The following is a 26,933-nucleotide window of genomic DNA, read 5'->3' as shown; positions in this document are numbered from 1 at the left end:
ATCCGAAGCGACTTATAGTCATGTGTGAATACATTTTTACATATTGGGTGGTCCCTGGAATCGAACCCAATATCCTGGATGCACGACAGGGTTATAAATGCTTTGTGAAGCCTTCATTTAATATGATTTATAAGGCCTTTATTAAGAGGTGCTTATGCCACCCTTTATAAAGCCCAGGTTTATGGGGCGGCAGGTAGCCTAATGGTTAGAGCCTTGGGCCAGTAACAGAAAGGTTACTAGATCGAATCCCCGAGCTGACAAGATAAAAATGTGTTGTTCTGCCCCTGAACAAGCCAGTTAACCCACTGTTCCTAGGCCGTCGTTGTAAATAAGAATTTGTCCTTAACTGACTTGCCTAGTTAAATAAAAAAAAGTCATATTTTACATAGTGGGTTATGTCAGATTTGACATTGGTGGTTATGTCACACAGTTAAGCCACATTTATGAACCTTTTATAAAGCAGGACATTCGGTTATATTGATTCATAACACATTTATGTAGAGTTTATGAAGGCTTTATGAAGCCTTTATAAGCTGCACGCCATTTAAAGCAGGACCCTACAACATAAAGGCTTTATAGAGCATTCATAAAGACTTCATAAACACTACATAGCTTATTCTCAAACCATTTTTAAGCAACGTCATACTACACAAAGCGTGATATAAAATGTCCTTTTATACACTACAGCTTGTGCTTTGCCAAATAGTATGCATGATACTGTATAGTTCATTGGTATTTATGTGAGATCAGAAACACAATTCAGTATCTCAAACACAGCTGAAATACGGAGTGACATTCAGTAGAAGCTCATCTGAATGCAGCACGCTCTCCTTGGTTTGACTTTTTATAGACTGAACACTTGAGAGGAGAAGCAGCCCAATGACTACAGCGATCTGTATTCAACTCATGTTCAGCTGCATATACCTTGCGGGTCTGAGCTAACTTCAAACCAATATATATATGAGAGAGAGAGAGAGAGAGAGAGAGAGAGAGAGAGAGAGAGAGAGAGAGAGAGAGAGAGAGAGAGAGAGAGAGAGAGAGAGAGAGAGAGAGAGAGAGAGAGAGAGAGAGAGAGAGAGAGAGAGAGAGAGAGAGAGAACAGTGCTTTGTAAGTGCTGCCAATAAGTGGGAGAAACAGAGAAAAAAGCCTTGACTGTGGCACAAATAGTGTAACCTCAGCTTGCAAAACATGTCAGTTATATTTGAAGAACAGGGATATACACTCAAAAAAAGACTATAGTGCCTTTTTATTATGAGTTGGTTTAATCTATATTATTGCAAATATAAAAATGATGAAGTGCCAGTCCAAGATTCATGTATTTTTAGTCTGTGTAATCATATTAAATTACAGACTGTCTACATATTCAATATTAACTAAGCTCTGTAAAAGAAGACACAGAGGAATCATATTAACGTCACAACTGATTTAGTCCTGAAAGTTTAGAATGCTGTATTCTTTTCACAGTTATATCAGTGTATTTACAGTTCATTCGGAAAGTATTCATACCCCTTGAATTTTTCCACAATTTGTTATGTTACAGCCTTATTCTAAAATGCATTAAATAATTTTTTCCCTCATCAATCTAAACACATACACCACAGGTTTTTAGAAATCTTTACAAATGTATTAAAAATAAAGAAAAAATTAAGCTCAGGTGCATCCTGTTTCCATTGATCATCCCTGAAATGTTTCTACAACTTGATTGGAGTCCACCTGTGATAAATTACATTGATTGGACATGACTTGGAAAGGCACACACCTGTCTATATAAAGGTCCCACAGTTGACAGTGCATGTCTGAGCAAAAACCAAGCCATGAGGTCGAAGGAATTGTCTGTAGAGCTCCGACACAGGATTGTGTCGAGGCACAGATCTGGGGAAGGCTACCGAAAAAATTCTGCAGCGTCGAAGTTCCCCAAGAAGACAGTGGCCTGCACCATTTTTAAATGGAAGAAGTTTGGAACCACCAAGACTCTTCCTAGAGCTGGCTGCCCGGACAAACTGAGCAATTGGATGAGAAGGGTCTTAGTCAGGGAGGTGACCAAGAACCCGATGGTCACTCTGACAGAGCTCCAGAGGTCCTCTGTAGAGATGGGAGAACCTTCCAGAAGGACAACCATCTTTGCAGCACTCCACCAATCAGGCCTTTATGGTTGCGGCCAGATGGAAGCCACTCCTCAGTACATTACAACCCGCTTGGAGTTTGCCAAAAGGCACCTAAAGGACTCTCTGACCATGAGAAACAAGATTCTCTGGTCTAATGAAACAAAGATTGAAATCTTTGGCCTGAATGCCAAGCGTCACGTCTGGAGGAAACCTGGCATCTTCCCTATGGTGAAGTACGGTTGAGGCAGTATCATGCTGTGTGGGATGTTTTTCAGCAGCAGGGACTGGGAGACTAGTCAAGTTTGAGGGAAAGATGAACAGAGCAAAGTAAAGAGAGATTCTTGATGAAAACCTGCTCCAGAGCACTCAGGACCTCAGACTGGGGCGAAGGTTCACCTTCCAACAGGACAACGACCCGAAGTACACAGCCAAGACAATGCAGGAGTGGCTTCAGCACAAATCTCTGAATGACTTGAGTGGCCTAAGCAGAACACGGACTTGAACTTGATTGAAAATCTCTGGAGAGACCTAAAGATAGCTGTGCAGCAACGCTTCCCCTCCAACCTGACAGAGCTTGAGAGGATCTGCAGAGAAGAATGGAAGAAACTCCCCAAATACAGGTGTGCCAAACTTGTAGTGTCATACCCAAGAAGAATCGAGGCTGTAATCACTGCCAAAGGTGCTTCAACAAAGTACTGAGTAAAGGGTCTGAATACTTATGTAAATGTATATATATATATATATATATATATATTTGCTAACTTTTCTAAAAACCTGTTTTTGCTTTGTCATTATGGGGTATTGTGTGTAGATTGATGAGGGGAAAAAACAATTGAATAGTTTTTAGAATAAAGGCTGTAACGTAACAAAATGTGGAAAAGTAATGGGTTCTGAATACTTTCGGGAATGCACTGTATTTACTATGATCCACAGTGATTGTAGTCCATAGTAATATGGTAGTACAATTATGTTAACCTATTTTACATAAAATGCACATGAAACCTCAAAGAACCGATAAACACACAGGACTGGTGGAAATGCATGCATACATTTTTTATCAAGTTGATTTACATTTTCTTTTATCAACAACTATAAATAGTAGCTGTTATTTTGGTGTTTGTTCAAGAACTCTGAGGAAAGGAAAGCATTTGTACACTGCTGAGTGTTGTGACATTAGACGTGTAGGTGAAGTGAGAGCTTCAAAAATACCGATTTCTGAATAAGTGTGGCGCATATAATAGCGTTTTCTAAAGTGAAAACTGTAAGGATGGAGAGAGAGAAGAAGAAGAACGAGAAGAAGAACAGCAGCAGTTCCCTAGCTACCCTCAGTCCCACTCCTGCTGTCTCACCTCACTGACATAGATAGCCATGTCCTCCTCCTCGTCTGTCCTGTAGCACAACGTCAGGCCCAGCTTCTCCTGACTGTTCAGTCGACACAGCTCCACCTCCTGCAGACATACAGAGAACGGAGGTCAACAAACCGCACATGGATAACAACACTAACCAGCTTCTCTTGGCTGTTGAGTCGACACAGCTCTATCACCTATACACACAGAAGGGACAAGAACACACCACCTGTGTTGTGTCATTAGAGCAGATACGGTGGCAATAAATTGAGAGATTGCACATTTTTTGGGGTAAAGAATATTAGTCTACTTTGAGACAACATCAACATCCACATGTTGCTTTTGAGAGTTTGACCTTGGCTTCAAAAGTATATTGAGATTTATATTGAGAGATGCAGATGCAATATAAAGTGCCATGAGTCCTAATGAATGCAATCCATTACATTCAATAGCATAATTAGATACAAAAGAGCAACGGTGACCACATAAAAATTAAGTTGTAGGTGTGCCAAGTACATCAATGTATAAAAAATGCAGTTATTGAAGCTGTAGCCACATACATCATACCCTACTTGTTATCAAACTGCATATTGACTTTGGCTGGGTAGAGGAGCTTGTCTTAACTGTTTGAGTGTGTTTGATTAAAGCTGTTCTCTAAACGTTCAGTGAACGGCTTGATCAGTCATGTCTTTGATAACTGTCAGAAGCTCTCAAGTGTTTTTACCAAGCAGTTACAGCCTAATATTAGATTATTAGTTGGTAAATAAACTCATATAATTATGCTAATATAGTGAATATATTCAGAGTTGCACGACCCGCCACTGAAGTATTCCTCATCTCTGAAGAGTCCTCATGGAGAGACAACCCACAAACCAGGAACATTCCCAGAACATTAGCTAATATTCCCATTAAGTTCTGGTTTTATCAAACATTAGGATGAGAACATCCCCAAAACATTCAAAGAATGTTTTTGATAACAATATGTTTTAGTTTTTTTCAAATTTTTTTTTTTTAATAATGTTTCCAGCAAACCAAAATTGGTGAAAGTTCACAGAACAATTGTTAGGTTGCTGCAAATGTTCTCATAACACAAAAACTGTCTAGTCATGCTGATGATTGTATAAAACATTTGCCTGATGTTGTAGGAATGTTCCGATAACACATTTTGTCTGTTCTTTAAAGGTTCCCAAATGTTTGTCGAAACAGTATGGTGGGATCATTGTTGGGACATCACAAAAGACGAACTATCCAGTTGTGCAGATGATTATACAATGTATATCTTACAATGAAAAAACATTCACCTGATGCTAGAAGAACATTCCCAGAACACATTTTTTATGTTCTTTAAAAGTTCCTAAAACATTTCTTTAGGTTGTGGGAACATTGTTGGGATATGACAAGAGATAGGTTCATAAAACACTAGAACTGTCCAGTTGTGCAGACATTCAGAGAATGTTTGTATCATGTTGCACAACACATTCATTGGATGATGCAAGAATGTTGACAGAACAGCCTTTCTGAGTTATTTAAAGGTTCCCAAAACATGTAATTAGGTTGTGGTAACCGTGTGGACACATTACAAGACATATGTTCCAAAAGCACTAAATATGTTCAGTTGTCATGACATTCATACAATGTTTAAGTTAGGATGCACAGGACATTCCTTTAATGTTGTAAGAATGTTGACAAGAATATTCTTGTAACATCCCAGACTCCCAAAACTTAATAAAATGTTCTGGAAATCTTTAAGAGTTTGCACAGAACATTCCTACAATGTTCCACAATTTCCAAATAAGTCTGTTTTAATTGTATTTATTTCACCTTTATTTAACCAGGCAAGTCATTTAAGAACAAATTCTTATTTACAATGACGGCCTACCAAAAGGCAAAAAGGCCTCTGCGGGGACAGGATTTAAAACATTTTCATAAATACAATGTAAATATAGGACAAAACACACATCACAACAAAAGAGACAACACAACACTACATAACGAGACCTAAGACAACAACATAGCTAGGCAGCAACACATGACAACACAGCATGGGGTCACGGGTGTCGTCGGGTGTAGACCAAAACGCAGCGGGAAAATGTATACTCATCTTCTTTTTATTTAGTGAAGAAGGAAAAACACAAACAACGTATACAAAAACAAACGAACTAGACAGTCTCGTCAGGCACACAGCTAAACAATAAACAATCTCCCACAAAATCCCATGACAAACACATTCCTATTTATAGGACCTTCAATCAGAGGCAACGATAGACAGCTGCCTCCAACTGAAGGCCCCAACACCAATAGCTAAACATAGAAATACAAATGACCAGACTGAACATAGAAATAAACTAACATAGAACAATAACCAAAACCCTGGACTAATAAATCAAATACCCCGCTACATACACAACCACCCCGAACCATATAAACCAAATATCCCCTCTACATGAACACATACACAAACACACCCTGAACCACATAAAACAAATACCCCCTGCCACGTTCTGAACAAACTATAAGAACAAATAACCCCTTTACTGGTCAGGACGTGACACATGGTAGCAACACAACATGACAACATGGTAGCAACACAACATGGCAGCAGCACAACATGGTAGCAGCACAAAACATGGTACAAACATTATTGGGCGCAGTCAACAGCACCAAGGTCAAGAAGGAAGAGACAACAAAACATCACACTAAGCAGCCACAACTGTCAGCAAGAGTAGCCATGATTGAGTCTTTGAATGAAAAGATTGAGAAACTGTCCAGTTTGAGTGTTTGTTGCAGCTCGTTCCAGTCGCTAGCTGCAGCAAACTGAAAAGAGGAGCGACCTAGGGATGTGTGGTCTTTGGGGACCTTTAACAGAATGTGACTAACAGAATGGGTGTTGTATGTGGAAGATGAGGGCTGCAGTAGATATCTCAGATAGGGGGAGTGAGGCCTGAGAGGGTTTTATAAATAAGCATCAACCAGTGGGTCTTGCGATGGGTATACAGAGATGAGCAGTTTACAGAGGAGTGTAGAGTGCAGGGATGTGTCCTTTAACCTCTCTGGGCTAGGTGGGACGCTTGTGTCCCACCTACTCAACAGCCAGTGTAAAATCGTGGCGCGATATTCAAATACCTCAAAAATGCAAAAACATAAATTTTTCAAACATATGACTATTTTACACCATTTTAAAGACAAGACTCTCGTTAATCTAACCACACTGTCCGATTTCAAAAAGGCTTTACAACGAAAGCAAAACATTAGATTATGTCACCTTCCCCCCCTACTCACAAGGCAGGCAATACGCTTGACCTCATCTTTACTAGATGCTGTTCTTCCACTAATCTCATTGCAACTCCCCTCCAAATCTCCGACCACTACCTTGTATCCTTTTCCCTCTTGCTCTCATCCAACACTTCTCACTCTGCCCCTACTCGGATGGTATTGCGCCGTCCCAACCTTCGCTCTCTCTCTCCCGCTACTCTCTCCTCTTCCATCCTATCATCTCTTCCCTCTGCTCAAACCTTCTCCAACCTATCTCCTGATTCTGCCTCCTCAACCCTCCTCTCCTCCCTTTCTGCATCCTTTGATTTTCTCTGTCCCCTATCCTCCAGGCCGGCTCGGTCCTCCCCTCCTGCTCCGTGGCTCGACGACTCACTACGAGCTCACAGAACAGGGCTCCGGGCAGCCGAGCGGAAATGGAGGAAAACTCGCCTCCCTGCGGACCTGGCATCCTTTCACTCCCTCCTCTCTACATTCTCCTCTTCTCTCTGCTGCTAAAGCCACTTTCTACCACTCTAAATTCCAAGCATCTGCCTCTAACCCTAGGAAGCTCTTTGCTACCTTCTCCTCCCTCCTGAATCCTCCTCCCCCTCCCCCCCTCCTCCCTCTCTGCGGATGACTTCGTCAACCATTTTGAAAAGAAGGTTGACGATATCCGATCCTCGTTTGCTAAGTCAAACGACACCGCTGGTCCTGCTCACACTGCCCTACCCTGTGCTTTGACCTCTTTCTCCCCTCTCTCTCCAGATGAAATCTCGCGTCTTGTGACGGCCGGCCGCCCAACAACCTGCCCACTTGACCCTATCCCCTCCTCTCTTCTCCAGACCATTTCCGGAGACCTTCTCCCCTACCTCACCTCGCTCATCAACTCATCCTTGACCGCTGGCTACGTCCCTTCCGTCTTCAAGAGAGCGAGAGTTGCACCCCTTCTGAAAAAACCTACACTCGATCCCTCCGATGTCAACAACTACAGACCAGTATCCCTTCTTTCTTTTCTCTCCAAAACTCTTGAACGTGCCGTCCTTGGCCAGCTCTCCTGCTATCTCTCTCAGAATTACCTTCTTGATCCTAATCAGTCAGGTTTCAAGACTGGGCATTCAACTGAGACTGCTCTTCTCTGTGTCACGGAGGCTCTCCGCACTGCTAAAGCTAACTCTCTCTCCTCTGCTCTCATCCTTCTAGACCTATCTGCTGCCTTTGATACTGTGAACCATCAGATCCTCCTCTCCACCCTCTCCAAGTTGGGCATCTCCAGCGCGGCCCACGCTTGGATTGCGTCCTACCTGACAGGTCGCTCCTACCAGGTGGCGTGGCGAGAATCTGTCTCCGCACCATGCGCTCTCACCACTGGTGTCCCCCAGGGCTCTGTTCTAGGCCCTCTCCTATTCTCGCTATACACCAAGTCACTTGGCTCTGTCATATCCTCACATGGTCTCTCCTATCATTGCTATGCAGACGACACACAATTAATCTTCTCCTTTCCCCCTTCTGATAACCAGGCGGCGAATCGCATCTCTGCATGTCTGTCAGACATATCAGTGTGGATGACGGATCACCACCTCAAGCTGAACCTCGGCAAGACGGAGCTGCTCTTCCTCCCGGGGAAGGACTGCCCGTTCCATGATCTCGCCATCACGGTTGACAACTCCCTTGTGTCCTCCTCCCAGAGTGCTAAGAACCTTGGCGTGATCCTGGACAACACCCTGTCGTTCTCCACTAACATCAAGGCGGTGACCCGATCCTGTAGGTTCATGCTCTACAACATTCGCAGAGTACGACCCTGCCTCACACAGGAAGCGGCGCAGGTCCTAATCCAGGCACTTGTCATCTCCCGTCTGGATTACTGCAACTCGCTGTTGGCTGGGCTCCCTGCCTGTGCCATTAAACCCCTACAACTCATCCAGAACGCCGCAGCCCGTCTGGTGTTCAACCTTCCCAAGTTCTCTCACGTCACCCCGCTCCTCCGCTCTCTCCACTGGCTTCCAGTTGAAGCTCGCATCCGCTACAAGACCATGGTGATTGCCTACGGAGCTGTGAAGGGAACGGCACCTCCATACCTTCAGGCTCTGATCAGGCCCTACACCCAAACAAGGGCACTGCGTTCATCCACCTCTGGCCTGCTGGCCCCCTACCTCTGAGGAAGCACAGTTCCCGCTCAGCCCAGTCAAAACTGTTCGCTGCTCTGGCACCCCAATGGTGGAACAAGCTCCCTCACGACGCCAGGACAGCGGAGTCAATCACCACCTTCCGGAGACACCTGAAACCCCACCTCTTTAAGGAATACCTAGGATAGGATAAAGTAATCCTTCTAACCCCCCCCTTAAAAGATTTAGATGCACTATTGTAAAGTGGTTGTTCCACTGGATATCATAAGGTGAATGCACCAATTTGTAAGTCGCTCTGGATAAGAGCGTCTGCTAAATGACTAAAATGTAATGTAATGTAATGTCAGCAGAGTACCCAGCCAGAAATAATCAGACACCCATTTTTAACGCTAGCATATAATGTCACATAAACCCAAACCACAACTAAATGCAGCACTAACCTTTGATGATCTTCATCAGATGACAACCCTAGGACATTATGTTATACAATACATGCATGTTTTGTTCAATCAAGTTCATATTTATATCACAAACCAGCTTTTTACATTAGCATGTGACTAGCATGTGACTAGCATTCCCACCGAACACTGCCGGTGAATTTACTAAATTACTCACGATAAACGTTCACAAAAAACATAACAATTATTTTAAGAATTATAGATACAGAACTCCTCTATGCACTCGCTATGTCCGATTTTAAAATAGCTTTTTGGTGAAAGCACATTTTGCAATATTCTCAGTAGATACCCCGGCATCACAGGGCTAGCTATTTAGACACCCAGCAAGTTTAGCACTCACCAAAGTCAGATTTACTATAAGAAAAATGTTATTACCTTTGCTGTTCTTCGTCAGAATGCACTCCCAGGACTTCTACTTCAATAACAAATGTTGGTTTGGTCCCAAATAATCCATTGTTATATCCAAATAGCGGCGTTTTGTTCGTGCGTTCAAGACACTATCCGAAAGGGTAAATAAGGGTGACGAGCACGGCGCATTTCGTGACAAAAATATTCTAAATATTACATTACCGTACTTCGAAGCATGTCAACCGCTGTTTAGAATCAATTTTTATGCAATTTTTCTTGTAAAAAAGCAATAATATTCCGACCGGGAAAGCGTGTATACGTACAAAGAGAGAGAAAATAAAAACATCTCGTGCCCTCGTGCACGAGTCTGAGTCTCAGAGTACTCTGACCGGCCACTATCCAAACGCGATAATGTGTTTCAGCCTGGGGCTGCCTCGATATCATTCAGCTTTTTCCCGGGCTCTGAGAGCCTATGGGAGCCGTAGGAAGTGTCACGTTACAGCAAAGATCCTCAGTCTTCAATAAACAGAGACAAGAAGAACAAGATCTTGTCAGAGAGGGCACTTCCTGTAAGGAATCTTCTCAGGTTTTTGCCTGCCATATGAGTTCTGTTATACTCACAGACACCATTCAAACAGTTTTAGAAACTTTAGGGTGTTTTCTATCCAAAGCCAATATTTATATGCATATTCTAGTTACTGGGCAGGAGTAGTAACCAGATTAAATCGGGTACGTTTTTTATCCGACCGTGTCAATACTGCCCCCTAGCCCTAACAGGCTAAGTAGCATTGGTGGCAAATCTGATGGCCGAATGGTAAAGAACATCTACCGCTCGAGAGCACCCTTACCTGCCGATCTATATATATTATGTCTCCATAATCTAGCATGGGTAGGATGGTCATCGGAATCAGGGTTAGTTTGGCAGCCGGGGTGAAAGATGAGCGATTACGATAGAGGAAACCAAGTCTAGATTTAACTTTAGCCTGCAGCCATGTGCTGAGAGAAGGACAGTGCACCGTCTAGCCATACTCCAAAGTACTTGTATTAGGTGACTACTTCAAGCTCTAAACCCTCAGAGGTAGTAATAACACCTGTGGGAAGAGGGGTATTCTTCTTACCAAACCACATGACCTTTGTTTTGGAGGTGTTCAAAACAAGGTTAAGGGTAGAGAAATCTTGTTGGACACTAAGAAAGATTTGTTGTAGAGCATTTAACACAAAATCCAGGGAGGGGCCAGCTGAGTATAAGACTACCATCTGCAAATAAATGGATGAGAGAGCTTCCTACTGCCTGAGCTATGTTGTTGATGTAAATTGAGAAGAGCGTGGGACCTAGGATCGAGCCTTGGGGTACTCCCTTGGTGACAGGCAGTGGCTGTGACAGCAGATTTTCTGACTTTATACACTGCACTCTTTGAGAGAGGTAGTTAGCAAACCAGGGCAAAGACCCCTCAGAGACACCAATACTCCTTAGCTGGCCCACCAGAATGGAATGGTCTACCGTATCAAAAGCTTTGGCCAAGTAAATAAAAATAGCAGCACAACATTGCTTAGAATCAAGGGCAATGGTGACATCATTGAGGACCTTTAAGGTTGCATTGACACATCTATAACCTGAGCGAAAACCAGATTGCATACCAGAGAGAATACCATAGACGTCAAGAAAGCCAGTCAGTTGATTATTGACAAGTTTTTCCAACACTTTTGATAAACAGGGCAAAATAGAAATAGGCCTATAACAGTTAGGATCAGCTTGATCTCCCCCTTTAAATATAGGACGAACTGTGGCTGCCTTCCAAGCAATGGGAACCTCCGGAGAAAGGAGAGACAGGCTGGGCGATGATAGGGGCAGCAACCTTAAAGAAGAAAGGGTCTTAACCATCTGACCTAGATGTGTTTTGGGGTCAAGTTTAAGGAGCTCGTTTAGCACCTCAGACTCAGTGACTGCCTGCAGGGAGAAACTTTGTTGCGGTACAGGGGAAAAAGAGGGAGAAGCATCAGGGATAATCGTATTAGAAGGGGTGGGAGATGAGGAAATGTTGGACGGGCAAGGAGGCATGGCTGAGTCAAAAAGGAATCCTGAATTAATGAAGTGGTAATTAAAGAGCTCAGCCATGTGCTTCTTGTCAGTAACAACCACATCATCAACATTAAGGGACATGGGCAGCTGTGAGGAGGAGGGTTTATTCTCCATGTCTTTAACCGTTTCTCCAGAACTTCTTGGGGTTAGACCCACAGAGAGAGAACTGCTCCTTAAAGTAACTAACTTTGGCCTTCCGGATAGCCTGAGTGCACTTGTTTCTCATTTCCCTGAACGATAGCCAGTCAGCTTGAGTATGCGTGTGCTGAGCCTTTTGCCATATGCAATTCTTGAGGTGGAGTAACTCAACAAGATCACCCTCGAACCAGGGGCTGAACCTGTTTTTAATTCTCATTTTCTTCACGGGGGTGTGTGATATTTATGACATTCATAGGATATTTGTTTTAGGTTTAACATAATATTCCATTGATGGCCAACCTAATTAAATGTTCTGGGAACCTTTAAAGAACTAATAAAGGCTGTTCTGTCAACATTCTTGCAACATCAAAGGAATGCTTTGTGCACCCTGATACAAACATTATCTGAATGTCAGCACAACTGGACAGTTTTAGAGTTTGTGAAAATGTATTTTGTGATGTCCCCACAATGCTCCCACTAGACTGTTCTAACAACCTAACATTTTGGGAACTTTTTGCATGAAAGGGGGCCAAAGCCATATCAATCATATGACTTAGAATTTGTGGACAACTACAAATACCTAGGTGTCTGGTTAGACTGTAAACTCTCCTTCCAGACTCACATCAATCATCTCCAATCCAAAGTTAAATCTAGAATTGGCTTCCTATTTCGCAACAAAGCATCCTTCACTCATGCTGCCAAACATACCCTCGTAAAACTGACCATCCTACCAATCCTCGACTTCGGCGATGTCATTTACAAAATAGCCTCCAATACCCTACTCAACAAGCTGGATGCAGTCTATCACAGTGCCATCCGTTTTGTCACCAAAGCCCCATATACTACCCACCACTGCGACCTGTACGCTCTCGTTGGCTGGCCTTCGCTTCATAATCGTCGCCAAACACATTGGCTCCAGGTCATCTACAAGACCCTGCTAGGTAAAGTCCCCCCTTATCTCCGCTCACTGGTCACCATAGCAGCACCCACCTGTAGCACGCGCTCCAGCAGGTATATCTCTCTGGTCACCCCTAAAGCCAACTCCTCCTTTGGTCGTCTCTCCTTCCAGTTCTCTGCTGCCAATGACTGGAACGAACTACAAAAATCTCTGAAACTGGAAACACTTATCTCCCTCACTAGCTTTAAGCACCAGCTATCAGAGCAGCTCCCAGATCACTGCACTGTACATAGCCCATCTATAATTTAGCCCAAACTACTACCTCTTCCACCTACTGTATTTATTTATTTTATTTATTTTGCTCCTTTGCACCATATTATTTATATTTTAACTTTGAACTTTCTTCAAATAACAAATCTACCATTCCAGTGTTTTACTTGCTATACTTTATTTACTTTGCCACCATGGCCTTTTTTGCCTTTACCTCCCTTATCTCACATCATTTGCTCACATTGTATATAGTCTTATTTTTTTCTACTGTATCATTGATTGTATGTTGTTTTACTCCATGTGTAACTCTGTGTTTTTGTATGTTGTCGAACTGCTTTGCTTTATCTTGGCCAGGTCGCAATTGTAAATGAGAACTTGTTCTCAACTTGCCTACCTGGTTAAATAAAGGTGAAATAAAAAAAATAAAAAAATATATCAATACCATATAATCATATGAAACAAAACACAATTGGCCTTGTATACCATACACTTTTAGATTAATAGCTATTTTCTGGACCTAATGTACATAAACAGCAGGACATTGATAACGGAAGGAAATTACATCTCAATCATCACTTTCAAAATACATTACACACATACAGTAGGGTAGGCTACAGTACCAACAACACATACTACTAGAAAAACAACAAATAGTCCAGCTGGTTGTGTCCCAATGTTATAACACGTCAGGGGTGTTGAAGGGAATCGAGTGTGAAATGGCCTCTCCACAAGGCCTTCATTAGCGCGCCACAGACTCCTCTAGACATTGTGTATGTGTGCGTGTGTGCTTGCATGTGTGTGGTTGTGTGTGAGTGTGCGTGTGTGTGTGTGCGTGTGTGTGTGTGTGTGTGTAGAAAAGGGGCAAAGGGGCAAAGGGGGCTCAAATGGGTTTGGGAAGAAGAAATAAAAGAAATTGAGAGATTCATTTTCTCCGTGACATCTGTAGGTTGGCTGGTTACACGTGTCAGACACTTTGGGAGGAGGGGAGAAGAGGGGGATCAGAGACCAAAGGCTGGAAGACGAGAGAGCGGAAAGTGGGAGCAAATAGAGCTGCCACAGACAGCCACCTGGTGCCTCTCCACTCCAGCAATACTGTACATCCCCTCATTGAGACACTCTCTCCCTAAGGCTTCCTAATCTACCACAGCCCCCGTCCACCCCATTTACTCTCCCATCACAGCCCTCCGCCTCCTTCCCATCCTCCCCTGCTCCACCCTGGCCATACTGTATATGCCCCCATCCCCTTCTAGCCACTGACTCCCCCAAGGCTCTCCCCCTCCTCCTCCCCCTTTATCCCCAGCCTTCCCACTGTGACAGACCATCAAAGAGACCCGGTGTCCATTGACATTTAAAAAAATATTTATTTAACCAGGTAGGCTAGTTGAGAACAAGTTCTCATTTACAACTGCGACCTGGCCAAGATAAAGCAAAGTAGTGCGACACAAACAACAACACAGAGTTACACATGGAATAAACAAACATACAGTCAATAACACAATAGAAAAAAAAGTCTATATTCAGTGTGTGCAAATGAGTTAAGATAAGGGAGGAAAGGAAATAAATAGGCCATAGTGGCGAAATAATTACAATTTAGCAATTAAACACTGGAGTGATAGATGCAGAAGATTAATGTGCAAGCAGAGATACTGGGGTGCAAAGTAGCAAAAAATAAATAACAGTATGGGGATGGGGTAGTTGGATGGGCTATTTACAGATGGGCTATGTACAGCTGGTGCTTAAAGTTAGTGAGGGAGATATGAGTCTCCAGCTTCAGTGATTTTTGCAGCTCGTTCCAGTCATTGGCAGCAGAGAACTGGAAGGAAAGGCGGCCGAAGGAGGAATTGGCTTTGGGGTTGACCAGTGAAATATACCCGCTGGAGTGCGTGCTACGGGTGGATGCTGGTATGGTGACCAGTGAGCTGAGATAAGGCGGGGCTTTACCTAGCAAAGACTTATAGATGACCTGGAGCCATTGGATTTGGCGATGAATATGAAATGAGGGCCAGCCAACGAGAGCATACAGGTCGCAGTGGTGGGTAGTATATGGGGCTTTGGTGACAAAACGGATGGCACTGTGATAGACTGCATCCAATTTGCTGAGTAGAGTGTTGGAGGCTGTTTTGTAAATGAAGGATCCTGCGCCTGTCTCCCGATCCTTCACACAACGTGACATATATGTGAGCCAAGCGCAAAATAAACATGAATTAAAATATTGATTGTGCTGTTATACAATACATAGCCTACCACATATCATGCATGGCAGAAAAACTGACCTAAATGGTCTAGCCTTCTGTATACTCCAAAATTAAACAAATTCAGAGTTAGCCTACAATTATAGTGAATTTGTATTTGATTTTGAATTAATAGGCTGACACATTACCTTTTAGCTACAGCATATCTTACCACCATGCTTTTCCATCTCCTCGACTCTCTTTCATTCCTTTCTCGAGCATGCAGAGAGAGGGGCTGTCAACAGTTTAATGAAATATGTTTAGTTGTGAAAACATACTATCTATGTTCCCGAACAGATTATACTTGGTTCCCAAATTAAGAACTGGGTAGCTACAGTACCAGGGTTGGAGAGCCTATGGCATACAGAGTTTTGATCTGTCACACAGCTAGAGGCTGCATGCTCCTCAAACAGTGGTTGATGTGTGGAGTGAAATCACCGGAATAACCTACGAACCAGCGGGAAAGTGGCTTCCATTCGCTATTCGAGTGCATACAGTGTGCAAAACTAATTTTACATCGTAAAGACGAGATTACATTTAGAATAGTATGACGGTAGAAAGAGTGACCAGCGTGTGCATCTGCGTGCTCATCGTCCTAACCAGGGTCTTGACCTGACTGCAGTTCGGAGAAGTCTATTCTTCATGGATGAATCCCAGTATGAACTGTACCGGGCAGATGGCAGACAGCGTGCATGGTGTCGTGTGGGCGAGTGGTTTGCTGATGTCAACGTTATGAACGAATTGCCCCATGGTGGCAGTGGGGTTATGGTATGGGTAGACATAAGCTACGGACAACAAACACAATTTCATTTTATTGATGGAAATTTAAATGCACTGAGATATCGTGAAGAGATCCTGAGGCCTATTGTCATGCCATTCATCTGTCGCCATCACCTCATGTTTCAGCATAATAATGCACTGCCCCATGTCGCAAGGATCTGTATACAATTCCTGGAAGCTGAAAATGCCACAGTTCTTCCATGGCCTGCATACTCACCAGACGTCGCCCATTTGGGATGCTCTGGATCGACGTGTACGACAGCGTGTTCCAGTTCCCACCAATATACAGCAAATTCGCACAGCCATTGAAGAGGAGTGGGACAACATTCCATGGGCCACAATCAACAGCCTGATCAACTCTATGTGAAGGAGATGTGTTGTGCTGCATGAGCAAATGGTGGTCACACCAGATACTGACTGGTTTCCTGATCCCGCCCCTATGTATCTGTGACCAACAGATGCATATATGTTTTCCCAGTCATTTGAAATCCATAGATTAGGGCCTAATGAATGTATTTCAATTGACTGATTTCCTTATATGAACTGTAACTCAGTAAAAATGTTTAAATTGTTGCATGTTGCATAAAATAATGGCATGGGACTTAAGCGTATCTTGTCTGCTAAGCCTACACCCTATGGTATGATGCATAGACAGATAACGTACAATAGGCCAATTTATATTCTGTTCTTCTGAAATCCATTTTCTTCATATCATAATGTTTCTTTAAACCTACCTAAAATAAGTTTACATACACTCAATTAGTATTTGGTTTCATTGCCTTTAAATTGTTTAACTTGGGTCAAACGTTTTCCAAGCTGTTTAAAGGCACAGTCAACTTAGTGTATGTAAACTTCTGACCCACTGGAATTGGGATACAGTGATTTATAAGTGAAATAATCCGTCTGTAAACAATTGTTGAGAAAATGACTTGTCATGCACAAAGTAGATGTCCTAACCGACTTGCCAAAACTATAGTTTGTTAGCAAGAAATTTGTGGAGTGGTTGAAAAACGAGTATTAATGATTCCAACCTAAGTGTATGTAAACTTCCGACTTCTACTGTAGATGTTCCAAAGGTGCGGATCAGCGGCTAGTATGTGTGGATGCCTGGAGATGCTAAACATGTTTATGCAAATTAGTGGGCAATTACCGTGACACTGTCAGTCTTTTGCATGACAATAACCAGCTGACAAATTTTCATGACCACCACAGCCTTAGTTAGGGTTGAAGTCAGGGTCATGGTTAGGGTTAACGTTAGGGGAAATGTATTGGTCACATACACATATTTAGCAGATGTTATTGCAGGTGTAGTGAAATGTTTATGTTCCTAGCTCCAACAGTGCAGTAGTATCTAACAATTCACAACAATACACACAAATCTAAAAGTAAAATAATGGAGTTAAGAAATATATAAATATTAGGACAAGCAATGTCGGAGTGGCATTGACTAAAATACAGTAGAATAGAATACAGTATATACATATGAAATGAGTAATGTGTTATGTCTACATTATTAAAGTGACCACAGTTCCATTATTAACCTTCGGTTGCGAGCAGTGCAGTTGATGTACCAGGCGGTGATATATTTATTCAGCCTCCTGAGGTTAAAGAGACGCTGTTGCGCCTTCTTCATCACACTGTCTGTGTGGGTGGACCATTTCAGATCGTCGATGATGTCTATGCGGAGGAACTTGAAGATTTTCACCTTCTCCACTGCGGTCCCGTCGATGTGGATAGGGTCGTGCTCCCTCTGCTGCGTGCCCTCTCCATGATCAGCTCCTTTGTTTTGTTGACGTTGAGGGAGAGGTTATTTTCCTGGCACCACTCCACAAGGGCCCTCACCTCCTCCCTGTAGGCTGTCTCATCATTGTTGGTAATCAGGCCTACAACTGTTGTGTTGTCTGCAAAGTTGATGATTGAGTTGGAGGCGTGCGTGGCCAAGCAGTCATGGGGGTACAGGGAGAACAGAAGGGGGCTGAGCACGCACCCTTGTGGGGCCCCTGTGTTGATGATCAACGTAGCGGAGGAGTTGTATCCTACCTTCACCACCTGGGGTTAGCCCGTCAGGAAGTCCAGGACCCAGTTGCACAGGGCGGGGCTCAGTGGTGGATGCTGAGCTATAGTCAATGAACAGCATTCTTACATAAGTATTCCTCTTGTCCAGATGGGATAGGGCAGTGTGCAGTGCGATTGTGATTGCATCGTCTGTGGATCTATTGGGGTAAGCAAATTGAAGTGGGTCTAGGGTGTCAGGCAAGGTAGAGGTGATTTAACTAGCCTCTCAAAGCACTTGATGATGACAGAAGAGAGTGCTACGGGGCGATAGTCATTTAGTTCCGTTACCTTAGCTTTCTTGGGAACAGGAACAATGGTGGACATCTTGAAGCAAGTGGAGACAGCAGACTGGGATAGGGAGAGATTGAATATGTCCACAATTGTTCCTGTACCCAAGAAAGCAAAGGTACTTGAACTAAATGACTATTGCTCCGTAGCACTCACTTCTGTCATCATCAAGTGCTTTGAGGACGCGGCTAGGGATGCCGTCTGGGCCGGCAGCCTTGCGAGGGTTAACACGTTTAAATGTCTTACTCACGTCTGCCACGGAGAAGGAGAGCCCACAGTCCTTGGGAGCGGGCCACGTCGGTGGCACTGTGTTACCTTCAAAGCACGCAAAGAAGGTGTTTAGCTTGTTTTGTATACTCAGTATCTATTGTCAGAGCTCTCTGGTCTTCATTTCTTTTGACAGACTCCACCTGCTGACACCTCAGATCTCTGACTGACTGTTTCTTATTGAAATTAATGTGTCCCAAATAGCACCCTATTCCCTATAGGCCCTGGGCAAAAGCAAATCACTATATAGTGAAATTATTGCCTTTGGGGATGCAACCTATGACAACTTAAAAATCCCCATCACTGAATGAAAGAGGATATGAAAGGAAAAGGGATGAAAGGATTTACAGCTAAAGAGATATGAAAAGGAAAATAAAAATATCAGTCAAACAGTGATATTATAACTACTACTAATGGTATATCGTTTGACATCATCATTGGAAGCGTTAGACACAGTGACTGAGACTACTGAGGGTTTCATGACGCAATAAAGGAGTCATGAAGGAAATAGAGATTCTGTGTGGTGTCAATGTAGATGAGAGGAATTAATTGGTAACAGACGTTTTTTTTTTCTGTAAAATATCCTCGAAAAACAGTATAAGAAAATCTAGAGGAATGTCTAGATGACGTGATGGATGTTCAATAGGAAGAGTTTTTGATGTCAAATATCTGCCTGATCCATGGGGTTGTCTCGAAGACATTCTCGCTAAAAATATACCACACAACTGATCAAATGAAACCGAAGGCACAAGTGAAAGTGTGTGATGTTTTAACGTCTTTCCCCATCTCGTTGAGTGGAAAAAGCCTGAACAAGTTAGTATAATTAATGACTATGTGGTGGTAGAGTGGAGAGGACCCGTGGCTAAATAAACAGGAAAAACAGATAGACGTGATTAGAAGAAGTTGGATAAAACATTGTGGAGTGTGTGTGTGGAATGAGAAGTGTTCTGGCAGCCCTGTTTCCTTTCTCATATGTCCCCCCCCCTACACACACACACACACTGGTGTGTAAATCCTTGATAAGGCAAAGGGCCCCTTCTCCTGATCCATCACATACACTCTGTGTTCCCTGTCTCTCCCTCTTTTCCTTTCCGTTTTTCCATTTTCCGGGCGAGCTCTCAGCCTCTCAGGCGGGAGATTGCGATGTAGTGGCTGCAGAGCGGGGACGGGGGACGATGGCCTGACAGTAAATTAATGACTGCGATGGCGTGATTAGAAGGAACTGCCGCCCACCGTCAGGCTGCATTGGATGCTGTCATAATAATCACTGCCTTTGATTACCAGTAATTGAAAAAGTTGTCTGTGGATGGCTGCCACCGGTACAGGCAGAGCAGAGAGGGGAGAGCTCCTCTCCTATCAGGGAGAAAGAGAGGGAAGATGACGAAGTGCTCCTCTCATACTGGAGAGGAACGCGGCAAAACACTTTCCTGCTAAAAGCTTAAGATATAGCCTAATACATCTGGTGAAGAAATGGCCCTATGGTCTACCGTGTATATTGTATCAGGCCTACCTATACAATCAGAACTTTGGAGGATATGAGGGTCCATGCCAAATATTTTCAGACTCCTGAGGGGGAAGAGATGTTGTCGTGCCTTTACTACCGTGTTGGTGTGTAGACCATGTTAATTCCTTAGTGATGTGGACACGAAGGAACTTCAAGCTCTCGACCCGCTCCACTATAGCCCCCTTGATGTGGGCGGTCCATGATCAGCTACTTTGTCCTTCTGACGTTGAGGGAGATGTTGGTGTCCCCTCACCACACTGCCAGGTCACTGACCTCCTCACTATAGGCGGTCTCATCGTTGTTGGTGATCTGGCCTACCACCGTCGTGTCGTCAGCAAACTTAATGATGATGTTAGAGTCTTGCACGGCCATGCCGTTGTGGGTGAACAGGGAGTACGGGAGGGTACTAAGCACGCACCCCTGAGGGGCCCCCATGTTGAGGGTCAGCGAGGTGGATGTGTTGTTGCCTACCCTCACCACCGGCTCTTCAGGAAGTCTAGGATCCAGTTGCAGAGGGAGGTGCTCAGTCCCAGGGTCCTGAGCCTAGTGATTAGCTTTGTGGGTACTATGGCGTTGAATGCTAAGTTGTAGTCAAGGAACAGCATTCTCATGTAGGTGTTCCTCTTGTCCAGGTGGGAGAGGGCAGTGTGGAGTGAAACAGAGATTGCGTAATTTGTGGATCTGTTGGGGCGGTATGCGAATTGGAGTGGGTCCAGGGTGTCTGAGATGATGGTGTTGATGTGAGCCATGAACAGCCTTTCAGAGCATTTCGTGGCTACAGATGTGAGTGCTATGGGGTGATAGTCATTTAGACAGGTTACCTTGGCGTTCTTGGGCACAGGGACTATGAGGGGCCTGCTTAAAACATATACGTATTTCAGACTGGGTCAATATTCAAACCTTGTCTCTGATTTACAAACAAATTTAAGTCAGGATTGAGACTGGACCACTCAGGAACACTCTACAGGAAAGCCACTCTGGTGTATTTATTTTTTGTAATTGTCCCGCTTCAGATTTCTAGGGTGAGTTTTCCTCTAACATCATGCTGCAACCACAATACTTGAAAATACAGAGAGTTTCCCTCGATGTTGTGTTGTATTGGATTGAACCAGACCAATAGTTATTCATTTATTATTTTTCTTTCATTCTGAAATGTGGAGTAAGTTGTATAGATTGGCAGGGGAAAAAAAATCTATGTAATCGCTTTTTAGATTACATTTTAAAAGCAGCACAATTTTAAGATGTCCACTCTCTGAGAAGGCATCATCACCTGTTCCCATTAAGTCCTTATCTTGGGTTATAAACAGTATACAGATTGTATACAGTGTAAAGAAAACATGGAGGCTAAACAAGACAGACATACTGCACAAGAGTTTTTAATAATGAATCTTTTGATGGCTCTTTTCCTCCCTAACCCAACACCTTGTCTCTCACTACTCAAGCCATTGTCCTAAAGGAAATCATCAACATACTTGCTTGATGAAATGGTGAGCCAACATTTCATTATCTGTATTATATTTCCGCTGTGATGTAATGGCAGGGTGCCCACATTATGATTTTTCATCAGACTGAGGTAATTTCAGAAATCTCTCTCTCATTTTGATAAATGAAGGAATAAACCTCACTCTGAAATAGAGGCATTCAGCTGTGAACTATTGACGTACGTTAAGTGAAGGTGGGTTAGCGTGGAATATACCTGCTCCCAAAGCATCAAATAAAAAAGGGTGCAGGCAGGCTGCAAAGCACACACAATATAATAGGATTTGTTAATAGAAATGAGGCATAAAGAAAAGAGGCTTAATATATTATACTTGCGTTGCCTCTAATGCCAAGGCTGAAGCAGAGGCGACACAAGTGGATGAGCAAATCACTTTAGAGAAGAAGGGTGAGAAATAACTCGAGCTTAGTGAATGGAAGGAAGGAAGCTTTCGAAACAATATCAAATGAAACAAAAGAGAAAATGTAATCATCATACATCACTCAAAGCAAAGCCAGACTGGCAGCACAGTTTACCTGGTCTTCAATGATGTGGAATAAAGAATATTAGTACAGGAGGAAGATGAGAGGAGGAGTGGGGGCCTGGTGGATTGAGACAGCCAAGTGTCGACATGAAGCCAGTTTATCATCGCCTCCTGTCTCATCTGCATCTAGATCAGTGTCTGTGTGCGTGTGTGTGCGTGTATCTGTGTGTGTGTCTAAATTATAGGCTTAAATCAGCATCTGTCAAACTAACTCAGGAATCTGCCCATGCACCTGTGGGTTAGTTCAGCACAAACAAAGACGGAAGAGGAGGATTGGTTTGACTTGACACCTTGCTGTATTTATGGAGAAAAAAAAACAGAAGCTTTTTACGCTTTATTTTAACAAACCTAACGCAGTGGTAAATCTTAGTGCTCGCGGTAGTGTTATAGGTTCAGGGGTGAGTCCAAAATATTTTAGCTATTTTCACAACCGGGAAAGGGCAGGGTTTTGATGAATAAATAAGTTGTGGGTGAGTCGAGGCTTGGCCCCTCACTGGCCAATCAGAACGTGCTCCTTGGCTAAATATGTGGTTGCTTCAAGTTGTGTATTTACGGTCTTTTGTATATTGTGTTCTCATCAACTCCAATTACAATGTTAGTCCATTATAGCCTGGTTCGTTAAAGGAATACTTCAGGGTTTTGGCAATGAAGTCCTTTATCTACTTCCACAGAGTCAGATGAACTCATGGATAAATGTTTTATGTCTGCATTCAGTACGCCAGAAGTTCAAACGTCGTTTCGCGAGCCAATGCTAACTAGCGTTAGCACAATGACTGGAAGTCTATTGTATCTACTAGCATGCTAGCAGTTAACATACACTTCCAGTCATTGCACTAACGCTAGTTAGTAATTGCACTGACGCTAGTTAGCAACGTCCTTTAAAAACGTCATTGCCAAAATCCTGAAGTATCCCTTTAAATAGCCTGCCCCCTATTTGCTCAATATGTTTTAACATATTTACAATTCCCATTGTTCTAGTTGCTTTAATATGGAAAAACATTGTTAAACATAGGCTATAGCATTCACACTGATATAGGGACTAGGCCTACTGTTAATTGTAGTCTGGACATGGACATGCCAAACGTAGTCAATAAGCAAGATTACATTCACTAGGCTATTGATAAGGCCTAAAAAGACAGTGTATAATTATAATAAAAACAAAACAACAACTTGTTTTAAATAGGCTATGTGCAGGGTTGGGTAGGTTACTTTCTAAATGTAATCCGTTACAGTTACTAGTTACCTGTCCAAAATTGTAATCGGTAACGTAATTTTGGATTTCCCAAACTCAGTAATGTAATCTGATTACATTCTGTTACTTTTAGATGACTTTCCCTTTAAGAGGCATTCGAAAAATGTATGTTACCAATTGAACGACATCTATTGCAGGATAAATCAATGCTAAAGTTTACATAGCTGGCCATATATGGATGTTACATTTTACTTTATGGGTTGGTTATGTAGGCTTCGCTTTCTACTACATATAATTATATGACTAAATTATATCTTTACATTAAAAACAAAGTCTATGCAAATTCCAGTCATTCCAATAAATGTACTACCCCTTGATCTTCAAGAATATGACTTGGAAATATGGAAGTTTAGATTAGCCAAATTGTTATACCTGATTTTTTATGATTTTGTTGTCATGGAGGACTGTTTGGGCTCATTGATTCAAGTTGAAAATAAATCCTGCGCTCATGGAAGGGCATGCTTTGAGCACTGCTGAAAAGTACTATTTACATGTGAAAAATGAATGCCATATGCTGCATTTGCTATAGGCCTATTGTTTACCTTTTGTTGCTGACACTTTGATATCGTGATAATATGCAGTTGTTTAAAGGGCAAATCTACAGATTAAACAATAACAAAACAGGTACCCCGCCTCTGTTTTGGTAATAGCTGAGGGATGTGCCTGGAGAAATGTAACCACTCTCAGATTAATAGACAGAGCTTTGGACGCAAGGACTGACCATCCATGATATAAAAATATATAGCTTATATTTTGGGTTCTCATGGAGTGTGACAGTTGAGTGTGACAGTAAGCTCATGAGGCATTTATAACTTATACTTAAGCAATAAGGCCTGAGGAGGTGTGGTATTGCTGTTGCTATTATAAACTGGTTACCAATGTAATTAGAGCAGTAAAAATAAATGTTTTGTCATACCTGTTGTTTACGGTCTGATATACCTTGGCTGTCAGCCAATCAGCATTCAGTGCTTGAACCACCCAGTTTATAATCTTCAAGAATTAATGGATTCGGAAAGTATTCAGACCCCTTGACTTTTTCCACATTTTTTTTAACGTTACAGCCTTATTCTAAAAATGATTTTCCCTCATCAGTCTACACACAATACCCCATAATGATAAAGTAAAAATAGGTTTTTAGATATTTTTGCTAATTTATTTAAGACAAAAACCAGAAATATCACATTTACATAAGTATTCAGTCCCTTTACTCAGTACTTTGTTGAAGCCCTTTTGGCAGCGATTACAGCCTCGAGTCTTCTTGGGTATGACACTACAAGCTTGGCACACCTGTATTTGTGGAGTTCCTCGCATTCTTCTCTGCAGATCCTCTCAAGCTCTGTCAGGTTGGATGGGGAGCGTTGCTGCACAGCTATTTTCAAGTCTCTCCAGAGATATTTGATGGGTTCAAGTCCGGGCTCTAGCTGGGGCACTCAAAGACATTCAGGGACTAGTCCCGAAGCCACTCCTGCGAAGTCTTTGCTGTGTGCTAAGGATCGTTGTCCTGTTGGAATGTGAACCTTCACCCCCAGTCTGAGGTCATGAGCTATCTGGAGCAGGTTTTCATCAAGAATCTCTCTGTACTTTGCTCCGTTCATCTTTGCCTCGATCCTCACTCGTCTCCCAGTCCCTGCCTCTGAAAACATCACCACAGCATGATGCTGCCACCATCATGCTTCTCCGTAGGGATGGTGCTAGGGTTACCCAAGACATGACGCTTGGCATTCAGGACAAAGTTTCATCAGACCAGACAATCTTGTTTCTCATGGTCTGAGAGTCTTTAGGTGCCTTTTGGCAAACTACAAGCGGGCGTTCATATGTCTTTTACTGAGGAGTGGTTTCTGCCACTCTACCATGTCTACCAGTACAAAAAAAAAAAAATGCATGAAATGAAATGTATGCACTCACTACTGTAAGTCGCTCTGGATAAGAGCGTCTGCTAAATGACTAAAATGTAAATGTAAATAAAGGCCTGATTGGTGGAATGCTGCAGAGATGGTTGTCCTTCTGTAAGGTTCTCCCATCGCCACAGAGGAACTATAGAGGTCTGTCAGAGTGACCAAGGCCCTTCTCCCCCGATTGCTCAGTTTGGCTGGGCGGCCAGCTCTAGGAAGAGTCTTGGTGGTTCCAAACTTCTTCCATTTAAGAATGATGGAGCCACTGCATTCTTGGGGACCTTCAATACTAAAGGAATGTTTTGGTACCCTTCCCCAGATCTGTGCCTTGACATAATCCTGTCTCGGAGGTATACAGGCAATTCTTTCGACCTCATGGCTTGGTTTTTGCTCTGACATGCACTGTCAACTGTGGGACCTTATATAGACAGGTGTGTGCCTTTCCAAATCGTGTCCAATCAATTGAATTTACCACAGGTGGACACCAATCAAGTTGTAGAAATTCTCAAGGATGATCAATGGAAACAGGATGCTCAATTTCGTGTCTCATAGCAAAGGGTCTGAATATTTTTACAAAAATTTCTAAAAACCTGTTTTCGCTTTGTCATTATGGGGTATTGGGTGTAGATTGCTGAGGAATTATTTTTATTTAATCAATTTTAGATAAGGCTGTAATGTAACAAAATGTGGAAAAAGTCAAGGGGTCTGAAATATATATATATATATAAATGGATCAAGCAACTACAGATTTCCCCTTTTAAGTCTATCAAAAGTGTGCGAGTTTGAGAATGTGTCCATTAGGCCTATGGATTTTTTAAATTAGATTGAGCAATAAAAGCCCCACTTTTATTCCAGAGGCTGGGATCCGCACTATGCAGCTGTTGCAAGAGTGCATTTTTCACTGGCTGTCCATTGGTTTAAAAAACAATGATTGATAGGCAGCTTAAACTTCTTGAATTCAACCATTATTGGGTTCAAATACACATTTAGATTTGTGAACAGCCATCCACAACAACCACAATCTGTAAGGTGCAAATAGTGATGAGAGAGCAGCAGTGAAATTCACATCAATAATAAGTGATATCCGTATGGCCGTAGACTACACCACTGCTGTCATCCTTACCTCCAAGCGTTTACTCAAGTTGGATAATCTTTGGATGTCAACAGCAGTCGCACCATTTGAAGACATAGCTTGGACTGTAGCCTACAAAAGCCTATTTCTGCTCTTTTCCTGTGATCCATCAAAAACATTTGGTGTGTCATCATTGTAGTCTCTGACTTGTGGTCAGACTCGCTCAGGTGGAACCAATTTAAACTTGCACCTTTTTTCAATGCTGATTTGAATGTCATTGAGAAAACAGAAGTGTAAAACATTTTTTTCGCAACATCCTTTAGGAATTTTAAAATAATCCTCTAAGTAATGATCTAGTTTTTCAAAAGTATCTATAATCTGATTACAATATTTTTGCTGGTATTGTAACGGATTACAGTTACCGTTTTGTTTTGTAATCCCTTACATGTAACAGATTACATGCAATCCATTACTCCCCAACCATGGCTATGTGTAAATACAGTTACAGGCACCATAACTGCTTCCTGCTGATGTATAACACAGACAAGGCAT

At 42.6% G+C, this 26,933-nt stretch overlaps 1 protein-coding gene across 1 annotated transcript in view; it reads right to left on the bottom strand.

The window, feature by feature from the left end:
* LOC106573087 (PDZ domain-containing RING finger protein 4) overlaps window positions 1-26,933 on the bottom strand; it is a 131,832-nt gene that overhangs the window by 43,043 nt on the left and 61,856 nt on the right. The window contains exon 4 of the mRNA XM_014147779.2: window positions 3,456-3,554. Within this exon, the coding sequence (XP_014003254.2) occupies window positions 3,456-3,554 (99 nt within the window). The remainder of the gene's footprint in view (window positions 1-3,455; window positions 3,555-26,933) is intronic.

Source organism: Salmo salar, chromosome ssa16 (genome assembly GCF_905237065.1).
Source record: "Salmo salar chromosome ssa16, Ssal_v3.1, whole genome shotgun sequence".
Lineage (NCBI taxonomy): Eukaryota > Metazoa > Chordata > Actinopteri > Salmoniformes > Salmonidae > Salmo > Salmo salar.
Note: the sequence above shows the minus strand (reverse complement) of the source record. Positions and strands in the feature narration are given on the sequence as shown.